The sequence below is a fragment of the Cheilinus undulatus genome, linkage group 11, assembly GCF_018320785.1.
Source record: "Cheilinus undulatus linkage group 11, ASM1832078v1, whole genome shotgun sequence".
NCBI lineage: Eukaryota > Metazoa > Chordata > Actinopteri > Labriformes > Labridae > Cheilinus > Cheilinus undulatus.
This window is the reverse complement of record NC_054875.1, coordinates 18,220,028-18,242,287: the sequence shown is the minus strand read 5'-3', so window position 1 is coordinate 18,242,287 and position 22,260 is coordinate 18,220,028. Positions and strand designations below refer to the sequence as shown.

The 22,260-nt window shown below is 37.9% G+C and overlaps 1 protein-coding gene across 1 annotated transcript in view; it reads left to right on the top strand.

Annotated features, from left to right (window-relative positions):
• The window catches only part of espn (espin), a 118,347-nt gene extending 96,317 nt beyond the window's left edge, over positions 1–22,030 (top strand). The window contains exons 11-15 of the mRNA XM_041799987.1: positions 1,348–1,493; positions 2,026–2,403; positions 14,202–14,281; positions 15,415–15,426; positions 21,460–22,030. Of these exons, the coding sequence (XP_041655921.1) occupies positions 1,348–1,493; positions 2,026–2,403; positions 14,202–14,281; positions 15,415–15,426; positions 21,460–21,607 (764 nt within the window). The 3' untranslated portion in view covers positions 21,608–22,030. The remainder of the gene's footprint in view (positions 1–1,347; positions 1,494–2,025; positions 2,404–14,201; positions 14,282–15,414; positions 15,427–21,459) is intronic.
• The last annotated feature ends 230 nt before the right edge of the window (positions 22,031–22,260 follow it).

Below are 22,260 nucleotides of genomic sequence, written 5' to 3'. Positions count from 1 at the left end.
AGCAAGGGTTTATGTCAAGCTAGAACGTTGTGGTCACCTGAACGGGAAACACTTTTACAGGAGGAATATTTCCTCATTTCCCTAGTAGAAAGATGAGCGACCATTGAGGGACCGGAAATATTCGTTTCATTGGAGGCTTATATTCGCTAGACAGGTGAGAAAGCTGTTGGCTCTTTGCATGTAGACATGAATATCTTAAATTTAAATGTAAAAAGCTGCTGTAACTGCTCAAAGAGAAGTGGTATTTTTGATCTGGACCTTTTTTAGCCAAGTCTTAAGTTTGTTTGAAAAATTAAACTAAAGCATTTGCTAGTTTTTATATCTTGGTAACTGTTACTGAGGTTTTCTGTTAAAAATAGATTCATAAGATTTCTGTTTACATATGTTACTCATTGATACCTTTATTTTTAACAACAGATAACTGCCAGATAACTGTCCAATAATTGGACCTCTCATATAAGTTGTGCTTCTGTATGGCATGATACAGATTTTGCATTCCTGTCTTTTTTGACTGTCTCTTACATCTGAAGACATAGTTTCTTTTATAATAGTGGTTACAATAGAGGTCAGAGTTGAAGTCTTAAGATGTTGCCTTGTTCACAGTAAGTAGATCAGGCTCTGAAAGCTGAATGTATACATTTTGCCGTTGACCTACTTTGAAAAAGTTACAAGTTCAGATGTAGCTTAGCTGTGTATACATCAGGTGACAGGATGAAAAGGATTGTGTGCCTCCTCTCTTTGAGTGCGTTGTAGTGAAATAATTTTGAATTGATCAAATTGCTCCTCCCCATCTATTCCCGGCTCCATCCAACAGTTGCTTAATGTGTGATCAAAAGGCATGTAGTTACTGAAAAGGAGCTGTTTAATCAAAATGAGGTCAGGGGTTTTAGGAGCTATCCAGTCAAAATGATGTCATGTTGAGAGACTAGACTTTAGCAATCTCTGAATCACGAGATTCACAGGGAAATTAGATAATTTGGACAGGTGTTGAAAATTAGCACTAGTGCTATAACACTTAAAACAATGCATCTGATGTTTTCCAATGTAATTGCTATGTCCATATTAGACAAATAAATAAATAAAATAAAATAATTTTAAGAAGAATCTTAAGCTTTTCTATTAGAGACAGTAGCTTAGTGCTCAGTAATGGCCTCCCATCACTGATGAGCATTCTCCAGGTCAGTATTGTTACCTGCCTGATCATATGAAATATTCAACAGTGAAATGCCACCCAACCCTTCTCTCGCTCCCTCTTCTTCAATGTCTCTCTCACTCTCCTCATTTTTCTTTCCCGCTGTTCTTTCTCTCTTTCTACAGGGTTTCACTTTTCTGCTTCACTGTCTGCAGGCACAAAATCTTTCAACATGATGTCCCCCACCGGAGACAACTCAGAGCTGTTGGCAGAGATCAAAGCAGGGAAGAGCCTCAAGCCCACACCTCACAGTAAAGGCTACACCACTGTGTTTTCAAGCACTGGACCCACAGGCAATAATGTATGTCTACAGACTTCCTCCTCAATAACACAGTTATGCTACAGATACAGATTTGAAGAAATTATGCAGCAGTTCCTGTAATTTCGTATGTTCCTCTGAAAATAAAGAAAAAAGTCAAAAAAAGCAAGTGAACCCTGCAGGACATGGCAAAGTAATGATTAAGAATTCATACTCCAGAATTTGTCAATGGCAAACCTTTAATAATATGACAAGAAGACAACAAAGCTGTCCGGCCTCAATGGACAGATCACCTTGTTATGGGGAGTCAAGTATTGACCAATCGTATTTAAACCCCAGTTTATGATTCATATGTAGATTCACAAAGAGCAATAATCAGATTATGATTGTCTCTAAAACACTGTGTGAGTTCCTTTGCTCTGTCTTAACTGTGTTGCTCTACTGTTTTGACATCACACGACACATTTAACTTCCAGGATAATTTCCCAATACCACCTTAAGAGAGTGTCCAAGGAAACTGTTCATTGGTTAAAAAAATCTTCCTGTGTTTTTTCTGTTTGTTCTATTCCTCTAGGGCAACACCATTTCTCCACCAGAGACCCGCACATGTAGTCCACCACCCAAACCGTCATCCCCCCCACTGTCCAATAAGTCTGTCAGCCCCCCACCCATTACCCCTAGTCCCAGCCCAAGTCCAACCAACTCTGGATCTGCCAGGACCATGTCAACCTCTGCAAGCTATGAGCAACTGTCCTCCAACTCAGCAATTAATGGTAATAGTGGTGGTGGCATAGCTGGAGCAGAGTCAGGGCGGAAGACAAGCATTGCAGATGTGGAGGCACTGGTTCCCACTCATGACGAACAGGGGAAAGCAATTCCTGAATGGAAGAGGCAGGTGATGGTACGAAAGCTTCAGGTCAAGATGCAAGAAGAAGAAGAGCACAAACGCAAGGTAGGAAAGATGTTTAAAGGCTCCGGAAATGTTGTGTAAAAGCTATTCCATTTGTGGTCATGTAAATTTTAAATTCTCTCTAGCTTTGATTGCATATTAACCTTAGTTTTTAATAATTAAGTGCACAAAGGGGATAGCTTGAGCTGGATTTGTGCATTAAGCATGGATTGCTGTGATTTTGAACAAGGCGCTTGTTATAATGTATTATGAGGACAGAACCAGTTAAAATTAAAGCATTCTCCTGTAACTGTCCACCAGCTTGTTGAGGTTCAGTTGAGGTTAGAACTCTGAGGGTTTTTTTTTTATCTTTTAACATACATAGAGTAATCTACAGACCAGATACCATGGCTAAGTCATTCACAAATGTTGTGGCCAGGACTTTGTTTAAAAAGTTTTAACTCTTGGTCTCTGCCTTGATGAATAATCATTGCAGTGAATAGTGATACTGTTTATTTAATTACAGCATGGAATGCTGTGGAAATCTTGTTTTGATTTGATCACATAACCTGTTTGTTTATTCATCAATTGCCAGAGAGTGCCATCTCATGCTCCCAAACTATCAAGAAGGGATACATTTCGCCCATCTATCCTTCACAATGCTGAAATTTAGTGTTTTTTATGTCTTAAGTCAATCTAGCAACACGACAATGTCTATATGGCTTTAGGACCCTGTTAGATAATCAAGTAGTTGTTTCATAAAATGATATTGGAAAGAGATAGCTCTTATGATGAATAATGTGCTCATCAGTTTTTACATCACCTCTTTTTTGTCTTATTTCATTGTTCTGCATGTATCTTTTTATGTTTTTTACTCTTCAGTGATATCAAAGGATTCTTTGGGGTGCAGTGTTCTGAATACTTGGCTACAATTTCCATCCCAGCATTAACACACTTGACAAATGGCTTCACTGTGTGGGTTGGTGTTTAGGGATGGAGTTTTGCGGCTCCAAGTGTATACATGCTGATTCAGTGGTGTGATGCCAGGCCTATTCACACTACAGTCAACCAGTTATATATATATTTTTTAAAAGAACCAGTAACATGTGTAAACCTCCTCACAACTAAACTGACAAAGTGCTAACATAAATTGTGTGGGCAGTGAGGACAACAACATTTAATATATGTATGTCCAGGTAGATTATGATATCTTGACGGGAGACTTCACTTTGAGTTCCTTAATAAGTAAACATTAACATGCTTTCCTGTCACTGCCTGGTGTGGACTGAAGTGTGTCAGTCTGGTGAACAGGTGCCAGTACCCAACAGTGACCTCAAAATTAATTGTATTACACTTACGACAGAAAGGAAATTGTTTTATTTCATTAATATCAAAGTGAAATTATTTAAAAAAAAACATACAAATAACAATAGGATGGATAAACTGCAAAGAAGGATGAAGCAAGTGTAGATTTTAAAACTTTGCAGTACCAAGTGCTGTACTTGCCAATAATCTATTGGTAAAATTGATAAATAGCCATTTAAAAACCAACATTTGAAAAATAACAAAGCTTTCTCTGTTCTCCAAGGTTCAAAATTAAGTAGAAAGTTCTGTGCTTAAAATGAGGCAGTGCCATTGCACCACTAAATCCATGTAAATCCTGTTTGTCAAGATGGATTTGTACTGAAGCTTATGCTCAAACCAGGAAGTTCAAGCTGAAGGAATTCCTCCCTCCTTCCCCTCTCTTTTGTCTTTGGTCTCCTTTAACATCTGATTCAGTTTGTGGCAAGCGGGCACTACCAGCCTCAAGAGTGGCACTACTCCCACATCCACAATGCCATTTTGGGCCCATTTGGAGAACTGATGACAGAGGATGACTTAAACCGTATTGAGAAGCAAATTGAGAACCTGGAGGTTATGCACAAGGTCTCAGAAGTTGAGAAGGAGCTAGAAGAACTGGAGCAAGAGCTTCATCAGCTCCTACCAGTTTCTGCTGCTCTCAGTCAAGGACACTTCTCAGTTAATCCCAAACAGGTACATGGCCAAGCTGAAGATCTTCCAGCATGGTGCAGCAAGATTTCTAACCTGCTCAAGAGTATGGCTATTCTTCTTGCCACATTAGGGGGGAAAGAGATAGATATCTTGGATCTCATTCAACCTGGGTACTTCCAAGAAGAGGCAAGGAATGTGAGTACAGATCAGTCTGAACTAGCGGGATCAGCTGGCATTGGATTTATTGGACGGTCTCAGTCATTCTCAACAAGAGAGGATGTGGAGAAGGAGATAAAACAATGTGGAGTTTCAGTAAAGAATCTGAAGGCCAATTATGAAATTCAGAGCCAGGTCCAGTCTGCAGATATCAAAGCAAATAGGGTGTACAAACGGAAGAGGTCACTGCCTGTAGTCAGTGAGTCTTCTTACTGTCCAGAGACAATTCATGAAGATGACATCCCTTGTTTTTCTGTTGAGGTCCCTCAATCACATACCAACGGACATACATCTTTACCTGAGGAGCCAGTTGTACCACTTGTCCAAGATCCAGTCATTGTCCAATCTCATGTGCCTCAGACATATGCATCCTCAGAGGCAATGGCCCCAACCAACATTGAACAGTTTAACCTGATTCTTTCTGCAGACCCCATTTTAAATAATGACCAACTAACACGAAGCTTGGAGGTACAGACAGATCTGAGTTATGTCCAGGAATGTATTGAAATGAGGAAAGAGAGAATTGTCTTCCTGTTCCTGGAGCACTGGAGGAAGTACACTATCTCAGAATGTTATCAGACTAAATATACTGAAACAAGAGGAAATAATTTCAATGCTGGATGGGAGGACTACAATCAGTTTAGCACACAGAAAGGTGGGGAGATGCAGAGTGAAGATGACAAACTCTTCCTTTTCATGAAGTCAAAGCAGGTAGTAGGGAATCTGATTGGTCACTGGAGGACAATCATGAGCCAAGTGCCCACACGCCAGATCCGCAGGCTGAGTCGTGCCCAGATGATTTACTGGCCAGAGCACTTCTTGCCACATATCAACGGGTCACCCATGAGATACGAAAGCCTAACCCTTGACCTCTTCATGCTTGGATACTTCCAGATGCTAGAAATGAGCATGTCTCGTTGTGAGCGCAAATTCCGCCACCTCTTATGTTATGAGATGTTTGACCGTCTTGGTAGTCATAAATGGGAGACCATTAGACAGTTTCACAAGGAGGTCATGGAAGAAATTGAGAAAGGAAAGCGCGACTGGGCTGATGGGTTTGAAGACATAAAAATCAATTATTTTGGAGAATTTCAGGGTGTTGAAGGTGTGATGACAGCCTCCCTGCGCTCCATGTCTCCTGACATGTCTATAATGCCAATGCAAGAGTCACTCCCTCCCCCACCTTCTCATCCTCCTCCTCCACCCCCACCCAGGCATCTTACACCCCCACCACTGTCACCACATCTTTCCCTGCCACCCTCGCAATCAGATGTTTCTCCATCATCATCACTGGCTTCAACACATGATAGCGTATCTGTCAATGGCCCAGTAGTTGATGAGAGCATCTTAACAGAGATGTTGAAGGATAATGCTCAGGGGGATGCTAAAACCAGTTTGCAAATATCCCCAAATGAGGAGGATGTCTTTCAAGGAAAATTTTCAAAGCAAGCCCCTACACATAGCAAGACTACGTGTGATTTAGTGCACAAAGATGAATCAGCAAAATCGGAGATACCACAGGAGTTTACGGAAGGCTTAGGAAAAGGTCTTGTTGCTCCACCTGTTACTGATAAAGTCTTAGAGGAACCTCGTACTGAAAAAATTCCGCCTAGATATGAAAAAAATGAATACTCAATTAAAGTGATATATGAGCTCAAAGAGTTCAGCAATGAGGAGATCATCAGATACATTGACAGAAGTTTTGCTTTTTGGAAAGAAAAGGAAGCAGAGCTGTTTGATCTCTAACAGCTTTGTTGATTTAAACTTTGCCAAAGGCCAGGTTCTCCTGTTTGACCAGAGAGGAAATGCATACAAAGCAAGAATAGAGAATCTAACCTATAAAGTGCTGGAGTCAGGTCAAAACCTCCTATCTTCATTTTTTAAATTTTATTTATTTTTATATAAATCAACTTTACATGTCACTCTTTACACCAGTCAGTGGGGTTTTTACATTTTAAACCTCTGAAAAGTGTCAAGTATAATGCTGACTTTGGCCATTTAGTGTTAAATTGTTTGAAAAATATAGCTTTTGTCCCTTCCCTAAAAGATGGTGATTTTGGAGGTAGGAGGTTATGGCCCAGTGACAGGGAAAGTTAACTTAACTGAGAGAGTAAAATGATTATCTGGTGCATGTTAACTTTTTTGACCACTGATGCAGCAAAGCAGAGAGCATTCACTTAGTGGTATAAACTTAACCTGATGTGGATAGTTAGATGGGTGAAAAGGAAGCCTGTGACATCAGGATGCACAATGTGGTTAAATTATCAAACTTTGTTGGAGATTTTTTTGAATACAGAATGACTGATTGCCATGGTATATGTACTATTTCTAGCACTTTCTTAGCACTTTGAGATTTCTCGAAATGAAAAGTGCTTTGTAAATAAAATTTCTTTTTATTATTATTATTACTATTTCTTGAAAAACAAGGTTTTTTTAGAGGTTTTTTTTTGCCATAAAAGACAGCTAGCATGCTTTGATCACCTTTTAACAAGCAATCTACTTTGAAAACAACTTCACACTTGTTAATTGAAAACTTCAAATTCTATTGTATTTGTGATGAATGGCTTATATTGTTCAATATATCAGGAGTGCAAGGGATTTTCTTAACTCAGGAAAATATAGGACTTTTAGCAATCTTCATTCAATATCAAAGGCAGAGAATGTGTAACCTTGCAAAGCAGATGGATACGCCCGTTTCCTTGTTTCTCACTGGCAAATCCATCTTGCAAAGCTCCCATCTGAACTGTTTGGGCCCGGTTAGAAAGTGACAGGACCAATCAGCAACGAGGGGCAGTACTTTCAGACGCAGCAGTGCCGTGACGTAAACAAGCAGCAGCAAGAGCTGGTGCAGTTATGGAGGAAGAGATTAGTGTGGATGCTGCTAAAGCGCCAGTTTTATCAGAACTTGAATTTCTTTGTTAAAAGAAGAACAAAGAACAGCAGTGAGTTGTTTTCTTTTCAAAAATGACAAAAGTCGAGTACTTACATATCTATAGTTGCCATGTTTTATGTTATTCCTCAGTAGCTGCTCACACACAGCTCAATAGCGGCTACGTCACGTGTTTTGTTGCTCTGATTGGCCCATAGAGATGTGACAGACAGAACGTTCACACAATCACACTCCGAGGTTTTTTCAAAGCCTCTGCCTTTTCTCAAATGTTTCCTATTGAAACTTTCCCAGATGGATGTGGAAAAAAAATCCATCTGGCATGTCAGGTTAGAGAATGTGGTCTTCTGTGCTAGATTATATGGTGGCTGACAAATTGCCCCTTGTCTTTCAGTCTCTGACCTAATGGCTTTGTTTTACAATCTGTGGCTTTAAATGTAAAATATATGGTACATGTAAGGTCTGGGTACATATCTTAATAACCCCAACTAAAAAGTTTTAAAGTTTTCAAAATGCTGTCAGCAGCATCACATGATTTCAACTGACAAAGCTAATATATTTTCAGTGCTTAACAAATTTATTATACCACCACCCAAAGTAAGGTTTATGCCACAGCTGCCCTAAATTAACAGCATTGGTAATTACCAAAATTATTTTTTATGTTTCTGCAATGGTTAATACACCAATACGTAGAAGCTCTTTAACCCAAATGATATTTTTTTATGCTAAAATATAATTATCATTGTTATCTATGAATTTTACAATTTACTGATTTGCAAAAAAACTGAAAAAACAGTAAAGCACATTATTATTTTTTGATTAATATGTCAAATTATAGTTGTTACTTGCATTCCTGAACAGAAAAATGAGTTTTAGTGGTTTAATGTTATGCTTGATTAATTTCTGACTTCTCAGAGAAGCCCAGTGAGCTGGCTCCAATTTGGGTATGAAAAGGTGAATTCAGTTTGAAATTCCTCATTCCTGTTCAAAATGGTAAAATGTGGAGAGCTCACTGAAAATGAAAGAGTCCGCATTAAACCACTTCATGATGCTGGATGGTCTCTGAGACAAATATTACAGGTGGTCTAATAAATTTGTTAAGCACTGTATATGTAAAAACATATGTATATACATATATATATATATATATATATATATATATACACTGATATATAGATATAGATATAGATATAGATATAGATATACACATATATATCTATATATACTTGCTCCATTATATCATTTCCGTCTTTCACTTTTCGAATAAAATTTTGAGGGCTTTTAAGGGATTTGCCTAAACTTTCTCATTTTAGAGGCATTGCTTTAGTTTTATATTCTTGTTTGAACTAAAGTTTGCTGACAATTTTGTGATGAAAAGATTTCTGTTTTTATCTCAAAGCAATTCATTCATACTAAATTGGTTTGGCTACGCACTGAATGTTATTATTGTAAAGGTTTCTGTACTATCTGATTATAGGATTAAAGATTTTGCTTAATTTGTTAGATTCTCAATAATCTTATGTCTGTTTGAACAGATTAAAGAACTAGTCAGAAACCCAAAGCTCTTGACTGTGCAGTCCTTCAGTGTACTGCTTATAGCAGTGAAGAGTTGCACTTTACTCATAGTGTCTGATTTACAGCATCAAGATTACCTTTGAATAACCCTCTTAGCACCACCTGCTGTCATGCTATCTGTGGCTTACAGGAGTCATAAGGAGGTTACAGTGAATCTTGACAACTCAGGGCCCAAAAGGGAATGCATTTAGCTGGTAAACTTAAAGGTTTATAAATAGATTTGGATTTAGCAGCAGTATTTGATTCCAATTTGGTAATTACAAATTGCATAGTAAGCAGTATTGTGAGCAGAGATTTTTCAATACTTAAAATAAAGTTATATAACATTATTAATCAAATACAGAACTTAAATGTGTTGCTTGTAATCTACAAAGTTAACACATTGCAAGAGCAAGTAATGTACTACTTCCCCATATGGGCCAGTCCACACAATAAAGAGCATTAATACATTAAACAATAACATTGGTAAACAATGTCAAAATAGCTGAATTCCATGGTTATTTAAATCCTGAAAGTACTTCAGTAGAATGTATCAAGAGGTGTAAGTCTTACATTAGCAGAACTATCCTGTACTCTCAAACACTGTAATCAAATGGTGCTAAAAAAAAAAAAAAAAAAGTTGCTTTTTTTAAGTCTAAAAAAGCCTGACCGGAACCCACTGTAACTTGCCTACAAACTGAAAAAAATTTCCCTATCATAGGAACAAAGTGTCTACCTTACCTGTTATATCCTGGCCAGCCTGCCTTTTTATAGAATACATGAACTTGGCCGATTTATATATGAAAAGTTATTTAAAAAGCTCAGTCAAAGGTGAGACCATTTTTACATAGTTGCTGGGAATTGAGGAAATGCTTGTTGTATCTATTATGGATGAAGTCGATCAATTCATCCTTGTGCTAAAACCCTTAATCTATAGGTTGGTAGCAGAAACTTAATTTGGATAACCAGTGTTTTGTTTTATTTTATCTGGGGTTTTTTTTCTATTGTTATTGATTTGCAAACAAAGTGGCAGAGCATCTCTTCAGTCTTAACAATTATTTTCTTCATTGTTTCCTTTCTTTTTAGTTTAATGGCATTTACTTAATGAAGTGGTCAGCAGGTTGTAGAATAACCACAGAGTGGTTTGATATTAAGTTTTCTCTCTTTGTGTTTCTTTGGGCTCCATTCAGTGATATGCCTTTTAAAGACAGTTATATGAATTTAGTAATGGTGTTCATTAATGTGAGCTATATACGTGGATAAATTGAGTCATATTGTAACAATGCTAGCTAAGAGGCCACTGTAAAAGGGCCTGGATGCAACAATTCAACATTACACTAATTCCAAGATGAACTTTTGACAAGATACATTCAAACAGTCGTACAGTCGATATTAATTAATTTTATACATACAAGCTATGTTTAGAATAGGATGTAGGATATTTAAAGCAGACAAATGGGTTGAATTATTTTTTGAATTATTTTTTGTCACTAAGCCTTTATGGATGCCATACCTCACGTCCAAATTATCCAGTTAGAAAATATACAAAAATGTATCTGACTTGTACACAAGCAGTTAGGAACCTTATTCACATGGGAATATGTATATACATGGGTTTGTGTGTGTGTGTGTGTGTGTGGGTGGGTGTGTGTGGGTGTGGGTGGGTGGGTGGGGGGGGGGGGGGGGGTGTTAACAGAACATAGTTCCTTCTGTTCTTTTACCAAGTCTATCCCATTTTTATATGCTTTGTAATTTCCAAGGTAATACTGGGGAAAAAAGACTGGGTAATATGTATTCCCAATCAGTCAAGATAAGAGTCAAAGATGGCTTCCATCTATTTTTGTCTTTGCTCTACCTCCAATTACAGCTGCGAAAAGAAGGAAAGGGTCCAGTTGCAATTTGTGTGTGCTTTGGCAGAGCTCATTCCGTAAAACACTACCCTGTACTGTCCAATGGCTGACCATTATTAAAGTAAACTATTGAAAAGTACCTTTTGTAAGCTTTCTTTCTGTGCAATACATCATTGGATACTGTATCCTTTATGCAATGTTTGATATCTTTTGTATCAAATAGGGTTGGTTGTCCAAGAGTGGAATTCTGATATTAAAAATTATTTGTGCTATTTTAAAAAGCTGTTTTTATCCATTTGGTTTCCTGAATGTATAATGTATCAAAATGGTTAGATATGTTTAAAGAAATGTACCACCTAAAATCTCAACACTGCAGTTTCAGTAATAAGTTTATTGTGTTGTCTGGATAACTTTGATGAGTAAGACCATTGAAATGCCACAAAACTCAACACACAACACATGTAAGTATGTGAATGAGTGCTGTATGACTGTTTTACCATTTTGGTGTTTCTGATTGAATACATACACAGCGTTCCACATTATTATTCACATGATATTTTTCTCTGATGTTCCTAAATATTAATGCAAATGACATTCATAATATTTTTCAAGTCATCGGCCATTAGAGCATAATTCAAATGTTTTTGAACAAACTTCATAATGACAAAAAATATTTTTTTAAAAATAAAAACCTCAAAATGCACTGTTCCACATTATTAAGCACAACAGCTTTTTAAAACATTTTATAGATTGTAAAGAACTGAAAATGGTCATTTGTAGAAATTGCAGCATCGGGGGTCATATTTACTGAAATCAAAGCTATTTCAATCAAAAACATCTTAACAGGACAAGTTGCATGTTAACATAGGAGCCCTTCTTTGATATCACCTTCACAATTCTTGCATCCACTGAACTTGTGAGTTTTTGGAGAGTTTCTGCTAGAATTTTTTTTTTGCAGGACGTCAGAATATCCTCCCAGAGCTGCTGTTTTGATGTGAACTGCCTCCCACCCTCATAGATCTTTAGCTTGAGGATGCTCCAAAGGTTCTCAATAGGGTTGAGGTCAGGAGAGGATGGGGGCCACACCATGAGTTTCTCTCCTTTTATGCCCATAGCAGCCAATGACACAGAGGTATTCTTTGCAGCATGAGATGGAGCATTGTCATGCTTGAAGAAAATTTTGCTACAGAAGGCACGATTCTCTTTTTGTACCATGGAAGAAAGTGGTCAGTCAGAAACTCTATATACTTTGCCGAGGTCATTTTCACACCTTCAGGGACCCTAAAGGGGTCTATCAGCTCTCTCCTCATGATTCCAGCCCAAACATGACTCCGCCCCCTCCTTGTTGACATCCCGGCCTCATTGGGACATGGTGGCCATCCACCAACCATCCACTACTCCTCCATCTGGATCATCCAGGGTTGCACGGCACTCATCAGTCAACAAGACTGTTTGAAAATGAGTCTTCATGTATTTCTGGGCCCACTGCAACCATTTCTGCTTGTGAGCATTGGTTAGGGGTGGCTGAATAGTAGGTTTATACACGACTGCAAGCCTCTGGAGGATCCTACACCTTGAGGTTGGTGGGACTCCAGAGGCACTAGCAGCTTCAAATACTTGTTTGCTGCTTTGTAATGGCATTTTAGAATCTGCCCTCTTAATCTGATGTATTTGTCCGTCAGAAACCTTCCTCATTATGTCTTTATCTGCACAAACCCGTCTGTGCTCTGAATCAGCCACAAATTTCTTGACAGTACGATGATCATGCTTAATTTTTCCTGAAATATCGAATGTTTTCATTCCTTGTCCAAGGCATTACACTATTTGACACTTTTCAGCAGCAGAGAGATCCTTTTTCTTTCCCATATTGCTGAAACCTGTGGCCTGCTTAATAATGTGGAACATGTGGAAAAGTGCATTTTGAGGTTTTTATTTAAAAAAAAAAAATAGTTATCATTATGAAGTTTGTTCAAAAACATTTGAATTATACTCTAACTGTTGATGACTTGAAAAATATTATGACTGTCATTTGCATTGATATTTAGAAAATCAGAGAGAAACGTCATTTGCATAATAATGTGGAACGCCGTGTAAGTGTGGGACACAGTTAATGCATTGAAAATAAATGAAACAATAATCTTAAGGATTTTACAAACAAATATCTTTCACTTTAAACCTATTGACTGACTGACAGTAAGATAAGTTTAAAGTCTTTCTAATAAAAAGGCTCAAATTCCTACGACTAAATTGAAAATGATTAAACTTTTTTTGCATTTTGATCATTAATGCTCATAATGATGTTTTTTAACAACAAAGTAAGAAGTGTTGTAAGGATGGCCTACTGGGTTAGGCTCAAAAAGGAGTCAAAGGTTTCAAAAACTGAAGAAGACTGAGCTTTATACAATGCTCTGCTGCAGCTCTGAACACACTTTGTTTCGTTTGAAATGGCTCTCATGACCAATAAGCTCTGACACCGACCACCAACTCCCTCACAAGGCCTCCAGCCTCCTCTTATATAGGAGTGGGGGTAAGGTACCAAAGCCCAAGAGCTGAGATGAAATCAGTTAACTTTCCTAGACAAAATTAAAGACTGCAAAAGGTATAAAAATTTGCCAAATTCATATTATCATAAACAACATCAAAGGTAAGTAAAATCTTCACATTATCTTAAAAAAAGACACACCTCCAAATCTACCACACTAGGGGCCTTCCACCCAGCACACCACTATGTAAGCCAGTGGCGGAGCTCTGCTCTTTGCCACTTCGTGGTTTTAGAAGTGAGCACAAGAATGCACATGGAGCAATGGGTGAACAAAAATACATTTTGACATCACTAGCAACAAATAAATGTGTTTCTGAGTTTAAAATATTCATGTGTGTCTATCTGAGCAGCACTTGAAACAGTTTTGAATGTTTTATTTGTCAGAGAGGGCTTTTTAAAAAAAAGTTGCTGTTTGCTAGCAATGCTAAGCTAACATGACACAGGCCTTTCAGCCAGTTTGATGTATTCCAAGAAAGGCTGTGTGATATTAATGTATGCATGCTTTACTCAGTTTAGAGGGCATGGGGTAGCCCTGTGACAAGTGTATTTTACTATTAGAGGTGGGTTTAAAGTTGTTTCTGGTGAGGTCTTTACTGAGAAAAGAATTTGATTTGATTACTTACCCTTACCAAATATACATAAAGATACAAATCAAAAAAATCAATTGAAATTAGGTTGAGATTCATATTTTTTTAAAAGAATGAGGTGATGCATACAGTAGTAGGTTGGGAGGGCCACATTCAGGATAAAAATCCTTTTGCTAACTGGTATGGGCCTCTATCTCTGTCTGTCCCTCGACCCTCTCTGTCTCACTCTACAGGCGGAGGAAGAGGCTGCACGCCTGGCATCAATGCCAGCCTGGAGAAGAGACATGATGAAGAAGAAAATGGATGAAGAGAGGTGAGTAAAAGAGTTGTTTGGTCTACATATTTGTTTATGTGTCTAATCCAATGATTAGGATTTTATTTTTTTGCTGAGGTCATGGCATTAAATAGTACTTAAAAGATACTTTGTTGGCCTAAGTTCCAAGAAAACACTGAATGAAGTGTTACACAACTGTTTAAAATATATGCTGAACACAATAGACTCACTATCACAAGTGAATATGTAGGCTGTTAAAGAGTTTGTCTTCTAAATCAATAAGTATAGGAGGTCTGTATTTGATTTGGCCTCCAAATTTGAAAATTTAATTATTTTGTACTTTGAGAAAACCTCTGCTCTACTTCATTAGCAGTATTTTAATGATACTATCATATTAAAAATTGAAACAGTTCTAGATTCACTTATTTTTACTTATGTAAAAATAAGTAAATCTAGAACCTACTTGATTTATAATTCGATATTTGAGCCAGTATTTCAATGATACTAACATATTAATGATTGAAATACTTCTAGATTCACTTATTACAGTTATGATAGTCTCTTAGAATAGTTCTGCTTTGTGAAATACTTTACTGTAGAGCTTAACCTACTTTTGTTAGTGGGACAAGCATACAAGCATAATCACTTATGGACAGTATTTTTGAAGATTTACAGAATAATACATTTTACAACTGATGGGCAAAGTGTCATATTTAGTGAGTGAATTTTCAGTTAAAATTGATAATGGTGTGCATCAATGGTTTTCCTCAAAAACATGTCAGTTTCGAGTCGAATAGACATGTATGAAACTACTGCTGTTATTGGCACATGTGCCACTAAAAGCCATTTAGTCAAGAGTGTGGCTTAAAACTCATGATGCTTTATTACAAGCAATGATGTTGGCAAACAGAATGTTGGAGAAAAGTTGTACCTTTTAACCTGCTAGCATTGCAGACTGGAGTCTCAAATGCCTTGCTGTGCTCTTTTTTCACTTTGTCTGTTCATTTTAAAAAAATGGTTTTTTTTCTGGTGTGGTTTCTGCATTGTTCAGTAATGTGCTGTTTGCAAAGCTTAAAATAATATCTATAATATGTTTACTTGTGGAATGATGTTGTCTTTGTTTAAGATATTTATGCCTTTCTTTTTGTGCTTATGTTCTCCTGATGTGACAGGGAACAAAAAAGGTAAGAAAGAATTTTTTCCCACTTACTAATACTAAAATGAATTTAAGCTGTAAGATGTAAGGAAGATGATGGCTATTTAATTAAAAATAGAGTAACTGTAATTTGTTTAAGTTAAATAACTTCCATTGGGACAGTTATTCAATAATGTTATTCAATATTTTCTATCAATGAAATTAAAAAAAAAAAAGACAAAATGAAATAACAGGAAGCATTATCAGACTAAACTATTGTTTATGTAGTGGCTGAAGACATCAGAAAGCGCTTTCTTACTTCTGTTTTCCTAGCTTTTCTTACTTACATATCTACCCCGACTAAGCAATACTGTTGGAATGATACAGTGCCATGAAAAAGTATTTGCCCCCTTTCTGATTCCTGATGGTTTTACATATTTATCACACTAAAATGTTTCCGATCGTCAAAGCAGATGTCAGCTAATTGAGCTAATGAAATGACGTAAAATGCAGATTTTTTATCAATTTGGTGCAAATGTCAGAAATAACACCAGCACTGATGTGTTTTATCTTAACTCAGTTAGATACCTCAGTGTTCAGCTGAAAAACAAATGTTAAAGTGTTCACTACTTCTTTATTTTTTTAAAAAGGGAAAAAATACAAACCTAACTGGCCCTCTGTGAAAAAGTAATTGCCTCCCTGAACCTAATAACTGGTTGTTCCACCCTTGGCAGCAATAACTGAAATCAAGCGTTTGTGATAACTGGTGATGAGTCTTTTGCATTGCTGTGGAGGAATTTTGGCCCACTCTTCTTTGCAGAATTGTTTTAACTCAGCCATTTTGAAGGGTTTTCCAGCATGAACTGCCTGTTTAAAAGGAACCCTGCATGGTCAGACCAGTTCAACTTGTTGGATAGATATTTGTTTTCCTTCATATACATATTGAAATAAAAAAAAAACTCCCTAGATATCTGCATTTCGAGTAAATTTGAGTTTATAAATTCTCCAGGAGGACGCCATGTTTTGGTCCACACTGGCGCTGTGACGTCACAGTGCCACAGCACTTCTCACCATTCCTATGCAGCAACCACTGATTCAGACTGGAAACCTGTGTTAGGGCTGCATCTCAGAGATGTTGCACGTCTCATGCACAGAGAATTTCAAAATTTGAGGTCTCTTCTATTTTTTGTTTGCACCATGAACAGTTATCTGTCCATCCAGACAGGAAAATGATAAATACAGAGCCATATTGTATTGTATATTGTAGCAAATATGTAAGTCCACATCGGCAGAATATGTTTGAAATCTTTTTCTTGATGAACCAGATGAAAGCCATGAGCTAAAATGCATCTGTTTAATAAAGTTATTCCCCGAACTTCTACTCTTTATGAAGCTTTCTGTTTCCACAGGGTTCAGGTAAAGATAAACACAGAACGAAAGCACTTCTGGTTTGCGCTTTTCAGAGTAAAAGTCCACTTTAGCATTTCTTTGGAGAAACTTCTGAAGTATGTACATACTGCTGTTATTTTGAAAAGTTGAAGCTTAATCCAGTCACTTGTAGCAGTGTTTATTGAGGTAAAATGTAGGAGGAATGACGTTTCTTTGACAGCAGGGAGACAAAACCAACACGCAGCAAACTCGTGTCTGGTATGAAAGCTGTTATGGCAGCAATAGCTGACAGCAGATAAATCGTCTGAAAAACGGTTACTGCCTAGCAACAGCTGCGGCACTGTGATGTCACACTATCAGCATTGACCAAAACATGGTGGTTTAAGAGCTCATATTTACTCAAAATGCAGACATCTGGGATATGTAGCTAGTTCTTTTGTTCAATATATTTTTTAGAGATACAAATATCTATCCAACAAGATGAACTTGTCTGATCATGCAGGGTTCCTCTTAAGGTCACACCACAGCATCTCAATTGGTTTTAAGTCCTGACTTTGACTTGGCCACTCCAAAACCTTTTGTTTATTTTGAGCCATTCATAGGTGGACTTGCTGGTATGTTTCGGGTCGTTGTCCTGCTATATAACCCAAGAGTGATTGAGCTTGAGTGCATGAACTGATGGCCGAGCGTTGGCCTTCAGGATTTTCTGCAAAGCAGTCTTTTTTATCACATTACACTGCCACCACCGTGTTTGACTGTTGACATGATGATCTTTTTATTAAATGCTGTGTTATTTTTACGCCAGATGTAACGGGCCATACACCTTCCAAAAAGTTCAACTTTTGTCTCGTCCGTTCACAGAATGTTTCTCCAAAAGTCTTGGGGATCATCAAGATGTTTCTTGGCAAATGTGAGGCTTTTTTGCCCAGTGTCTTTCTTATGGTTGAGACATGAACACTTACCTTATTTGAGGCCACTGAGGCCTACAGGTCTTCGGATGTCGTTCTAGATTCTTATGTGACCTCCTGGATGAGTCTTTGCTGCACTCTTGGAGTAATTATGGTTGGCCGACCACTCCTGGGAAGGCTCACCACTGTTCCCAGTTTTCTCCATTTTGGATAATGGCTCTGACCGTGGCTTGCTGGAGTCCCAAAGCCTTGGAAATGGCTTTGTAACCTTTTCCAGACTGATAGCTTTCCCTAGATCAGTTTGTTTCTCATTTGTTCTTGAATTTCTTTGAATTGTGGCATGATGCATTTCTTTTTGAGATCTTGTAACCTACCTCACTTTGTCTGACAGCTTCTATTTAAGTCATTTAAGTCATTCAACAAATCTGCTGGTAATCAGGCCTGGGTGTGGCCAGTAAAATTGAACTCAGCTTTCCAAGAACTGTGGTAAATCACAGTTAACTCATGATTTAACAACGGGAGGCAATTACTTTTTCACACAGGGCCAGATAGGGTTGGATTTTTTTCCCCCTGTAAAGAATTAAATAATCATTCAGACACTGCATCTTTAATTAACTTGGGTTGTCTTTGTGAAATATCAAAATTGGTTTGATGATCCGAGACATAAGTGTGATAAATATGCAAAAAACTCAGGAATCAAAAAGGGGGCAAATACTTTTTCACGACACTGCATATCAATGAGGGTAAAAAATAAACAAATAAAGAGACTTTATAGTTGCATGTTTTTGCCCACACAGATAGGCTAGCAGAGATGCACACAAGTCATTTTTTGCAAGTCCAAGTCAAGTCTCAAGTCTTTGGCCACGAGTCCAAGTCAAGTCTCAAGTCTCCAATGATTGTAATAAGTGTTCTTTGATCTGCCTCTGACGTCCAGTCTGCTTAGACCACTGCATTTTTCTATCTGAGGAATTTAAATCCTGTACTGTATTATCACTATCAGTAGGGTTGGGTATTTTCTGTGGCCATCTCGCCATGGTGTGCACATGTGTACACTTACATATGAATTGGGCTCAACATTAACTTTTTTTCACACTAGCAAATGTGACTATTGGCTAATAGCCACTCAGTGTTTCACTAGCCACAGTTCTGTTGTTGGGAATGTATGTGCTATATATCATATGTACCTCTGCTATAAGATCCCTCATCAACATGATTAATATCAGCCCTCCTCTCAATAAAGCTCCTCTCTGTGTACATATGAAACACTACAGACACATGAGTCACACTTTAATGATAGAGATGGACACTGAGACATTGGAGATTAAATGTTCTTGTTATTTGTCAGATATATTTCTTAAATGGTGGTAATTTTATACTAACACAAAAATACTAACTGTTAATGAACTGTTTATTCTGAAATAAAATAAAAACTCAATGAGCAATTCAGACAGATCTTCAACAGAGTCTGCTGAGTATTTCTCCATTGTCCTATAGAAACTTCTGTCATCATTTATGGTGTAAATTTCTTTATATGGGTAAAATCGAGCTAAATTTTACTTTATTCAGCTGAAATCTCCTGGACTCCTTAGATACTCATTTATCTGTTACAGCCATCTGTATCTGTTTCTCGCTGCCTCCATGAAACGTATTTAAAGTTTTAATGTTCCTATCGTCTTTTAAGTCCTTTCATTATCAATAAGCAGCAATGCAGAGATTCTAACATTAATTTGTTCCCCACAAACATATGACATTAAGGAAATATTAACCAAATCATATTTTAACATTTCCCACACCCATGGCTCACGCGGGCGACACAGAGAGACACACAGCTGGAGCGCACACACACACACAAAAATAGCGCTGACACTGATCCTCCATGGTCAGAGGAGCTTTAATGCAGGAGAAAAGAGTTTAGGTATTCTGAAACTTTTGACCTCAACAGACTGAAGTCTGAAGTCTGCAGTCTACCAAGATTTTAGCGTGTGTTTCAGAGTAGGTGTGTGCGTAGGCGTCGCAGTTGTGTGTCATTGTGATGCAGCATGAACAAAGATGAGGAAGAGAGGAGAGCGGCTGTTTGTTGGTACTGCGTAAAAGGCGCACGAACCGTCAAACATAAGGGGAGGAAAGGGGCAAAAAATAATAGGGGGACAAGAGATCATGATGGAAAATTTAAAAACCGAAGATCGTGCACGAGTCCCAAATCACGAGTCTGAGTCGAGTCTTGAGACTTTTGCACATAAGTCCAAGTCAAGTCTCAAGTCACTGATGTGTGCAGTTTAAGAGCGACTTGAGTCCAAGTCACGGACTCAAGTGCCCATCTCTGGAGGATAGCCAGCACTGGCTACCCCAGGCTCCGTGCTAACACCTGCATAAGTTATCACACATTCCTGTTAGGATGGACTCATTGAAAAAAAAGTTAGGGTATAATTTAAAAGTAGAGAAGGAGGTGTCAGCACTCAAAAATGTCCTTTTAGGGGGAGCGCAGATGGTCGAGTGGTTTAAGGCGCTACCCATGTACGTGGGCGGTCCGGGCTTGAATCCGGCCTGTGGCCCTTTACCGCATGTCTCTCCCCACTCTCTACCGTGTTTCCAAGTCCATCCACTGTCCTTCCTCTATCAAATAAAGGCATGAAAAGGCCAAAAAATAAATCTAAAAAAAAAAAAAAAAAATGTCCTTTTAGGTAGTTTTATTTAGGTACAACGAACGCGTTTCGACTTTTGGTCTTCCTCAGTGTTATTTTAATAACATTATCATTTTAATTACATCACTACTTCAATTGTCATTTTGAATAGCCAATTTTGCAATTTAGAATGGACATCTTTGACTGGAGAGTTGTTCCCAGGGTCCTTTTAGTACTTGCAGTAACTTGTTGTTCATTTTCTAATTGTTGGTGTGATTTATTGCAAATACACATCTATATTGAAACTTACATAGGTCTTTGTACAAAGTATTACTGTGTGGTAGAACCCCTACCTGGAAGCCAAAAAAGTTTTATTTCGAAGGTTGTACCCGTGATGCTTGGTATGCTTCCTGTATTTAAGGTGCTCTTCCGGGTATTGTTCACAACGCTGAAGAAGAGCACGAGTCGAAACCTGTTCATTGTGCCTTGCCTAAATAAAACTAAAAGGACATTTTTGAGTGCTGACACCTCCTTGTCTAGCAAATCTTTTATGTCGTGCACCTTGAGGAGTTTATTGTTTAGATGGTGCTCCTTTTTCACTTCCTCTATAATTTAAAAGTGTCACTGTGGCTTTTTTTATTTTAGGTAAGTCTTTGGGACATAGTAGCCTATTGCAGGCTTACCTTCTGGCTTGCTGGCTCATTGAGAGACTTGATAGAAGTGAACCAATTGTTAAAATGGTTTCAGTGGTGCTTCTCATGCTATGGTAAAACATGTCCCCTGTGAAACAGTGTAGTGAATAATATAAATGCCAAAAAATTTTAAGAACTTAAACTAGTATTTTAAATCAAAACAAAAGCTATGCTGTGAATGTGTGCCTTGAGCTTTCATGTTCAATATGACAAAAATCCCTTACATAGAGGTCCATCAGTAAAAGGCCCTTCATTTAGGCTTATCCAATGCACTACATGAATGTTAAGATCAATCCACAGTTACTGTATTCCTACACTAGACTAAAAAACTTATTTTTTTTTATCAAATCAATTTAGTATAAGAATTGCTGATATTTTTTTTTCAATTAAAATGCATATTCAACAAATACTCTTAGAAACATTTTTTTTTCTGTTTTGTCCATTTTCCACCTATCGTCGTGGATACATGCAGAAAAGCAGAGCAGCAAGCCAAACAGGCAAAAGAGATGGAGGAGAAGACAGAGCTGGAGCGACTACGGACCCTGGGTTATGACGAGACCAAGTTGGCTCCCTGGCAGCGACAAATCATTCTGAAGAAAGGGGATATAGCCAAACATTGACCTGGGCCATCTCCCCCTCCTCTGGCCCACAGCACTCCCAACGTTCGCCAACTCCAAGGCCTTTACAGAACATCAAGCCCTCCCTGCTCCTCCACCCTGTACTCTATACGGGACAGTGGGTTAGAGTTTTCCTTCCCTAAACCCTGTCTCACTGTCTACTCTTCAGAAACACAGGACCATACTTTGGTCCCTTTTGTCTATACCAGCTTTGAAACCCTTATATTGAGAGGGAATAGGCTCTTTGTCCTGTGTTAACAGTACCCGTAATATGCACTGGTTGAACTTGTTCAAGTCACTTGCATGCATTAGCCTAATAAATAGAGCTTATCTCAAGTATCTATGTTGTTACTTCCTGCAAATCAATAGAAGCTTCTTTACATAGAAGATGTAATCAGAGAAGTTTGAAACGGTGTGAAGGGGCCACCTGTGACCATTTTGGTTATGGTGAAAAGCTAGTATATGTTCCCCTTCATTACACTATAATCAGAATGTAAAGAATCATGTAGCTCCATAACAGTCAAGTCATCTAAAGATGGCATGGACATATTTTGCTAATGCATTCTGTATCTAGACAATATCTCAAATTAATCATGTTATATAGTTTTGTTTCAAGCTCATAGAAGCACTTTCTTATCAGCTTCATTTTACTGCCA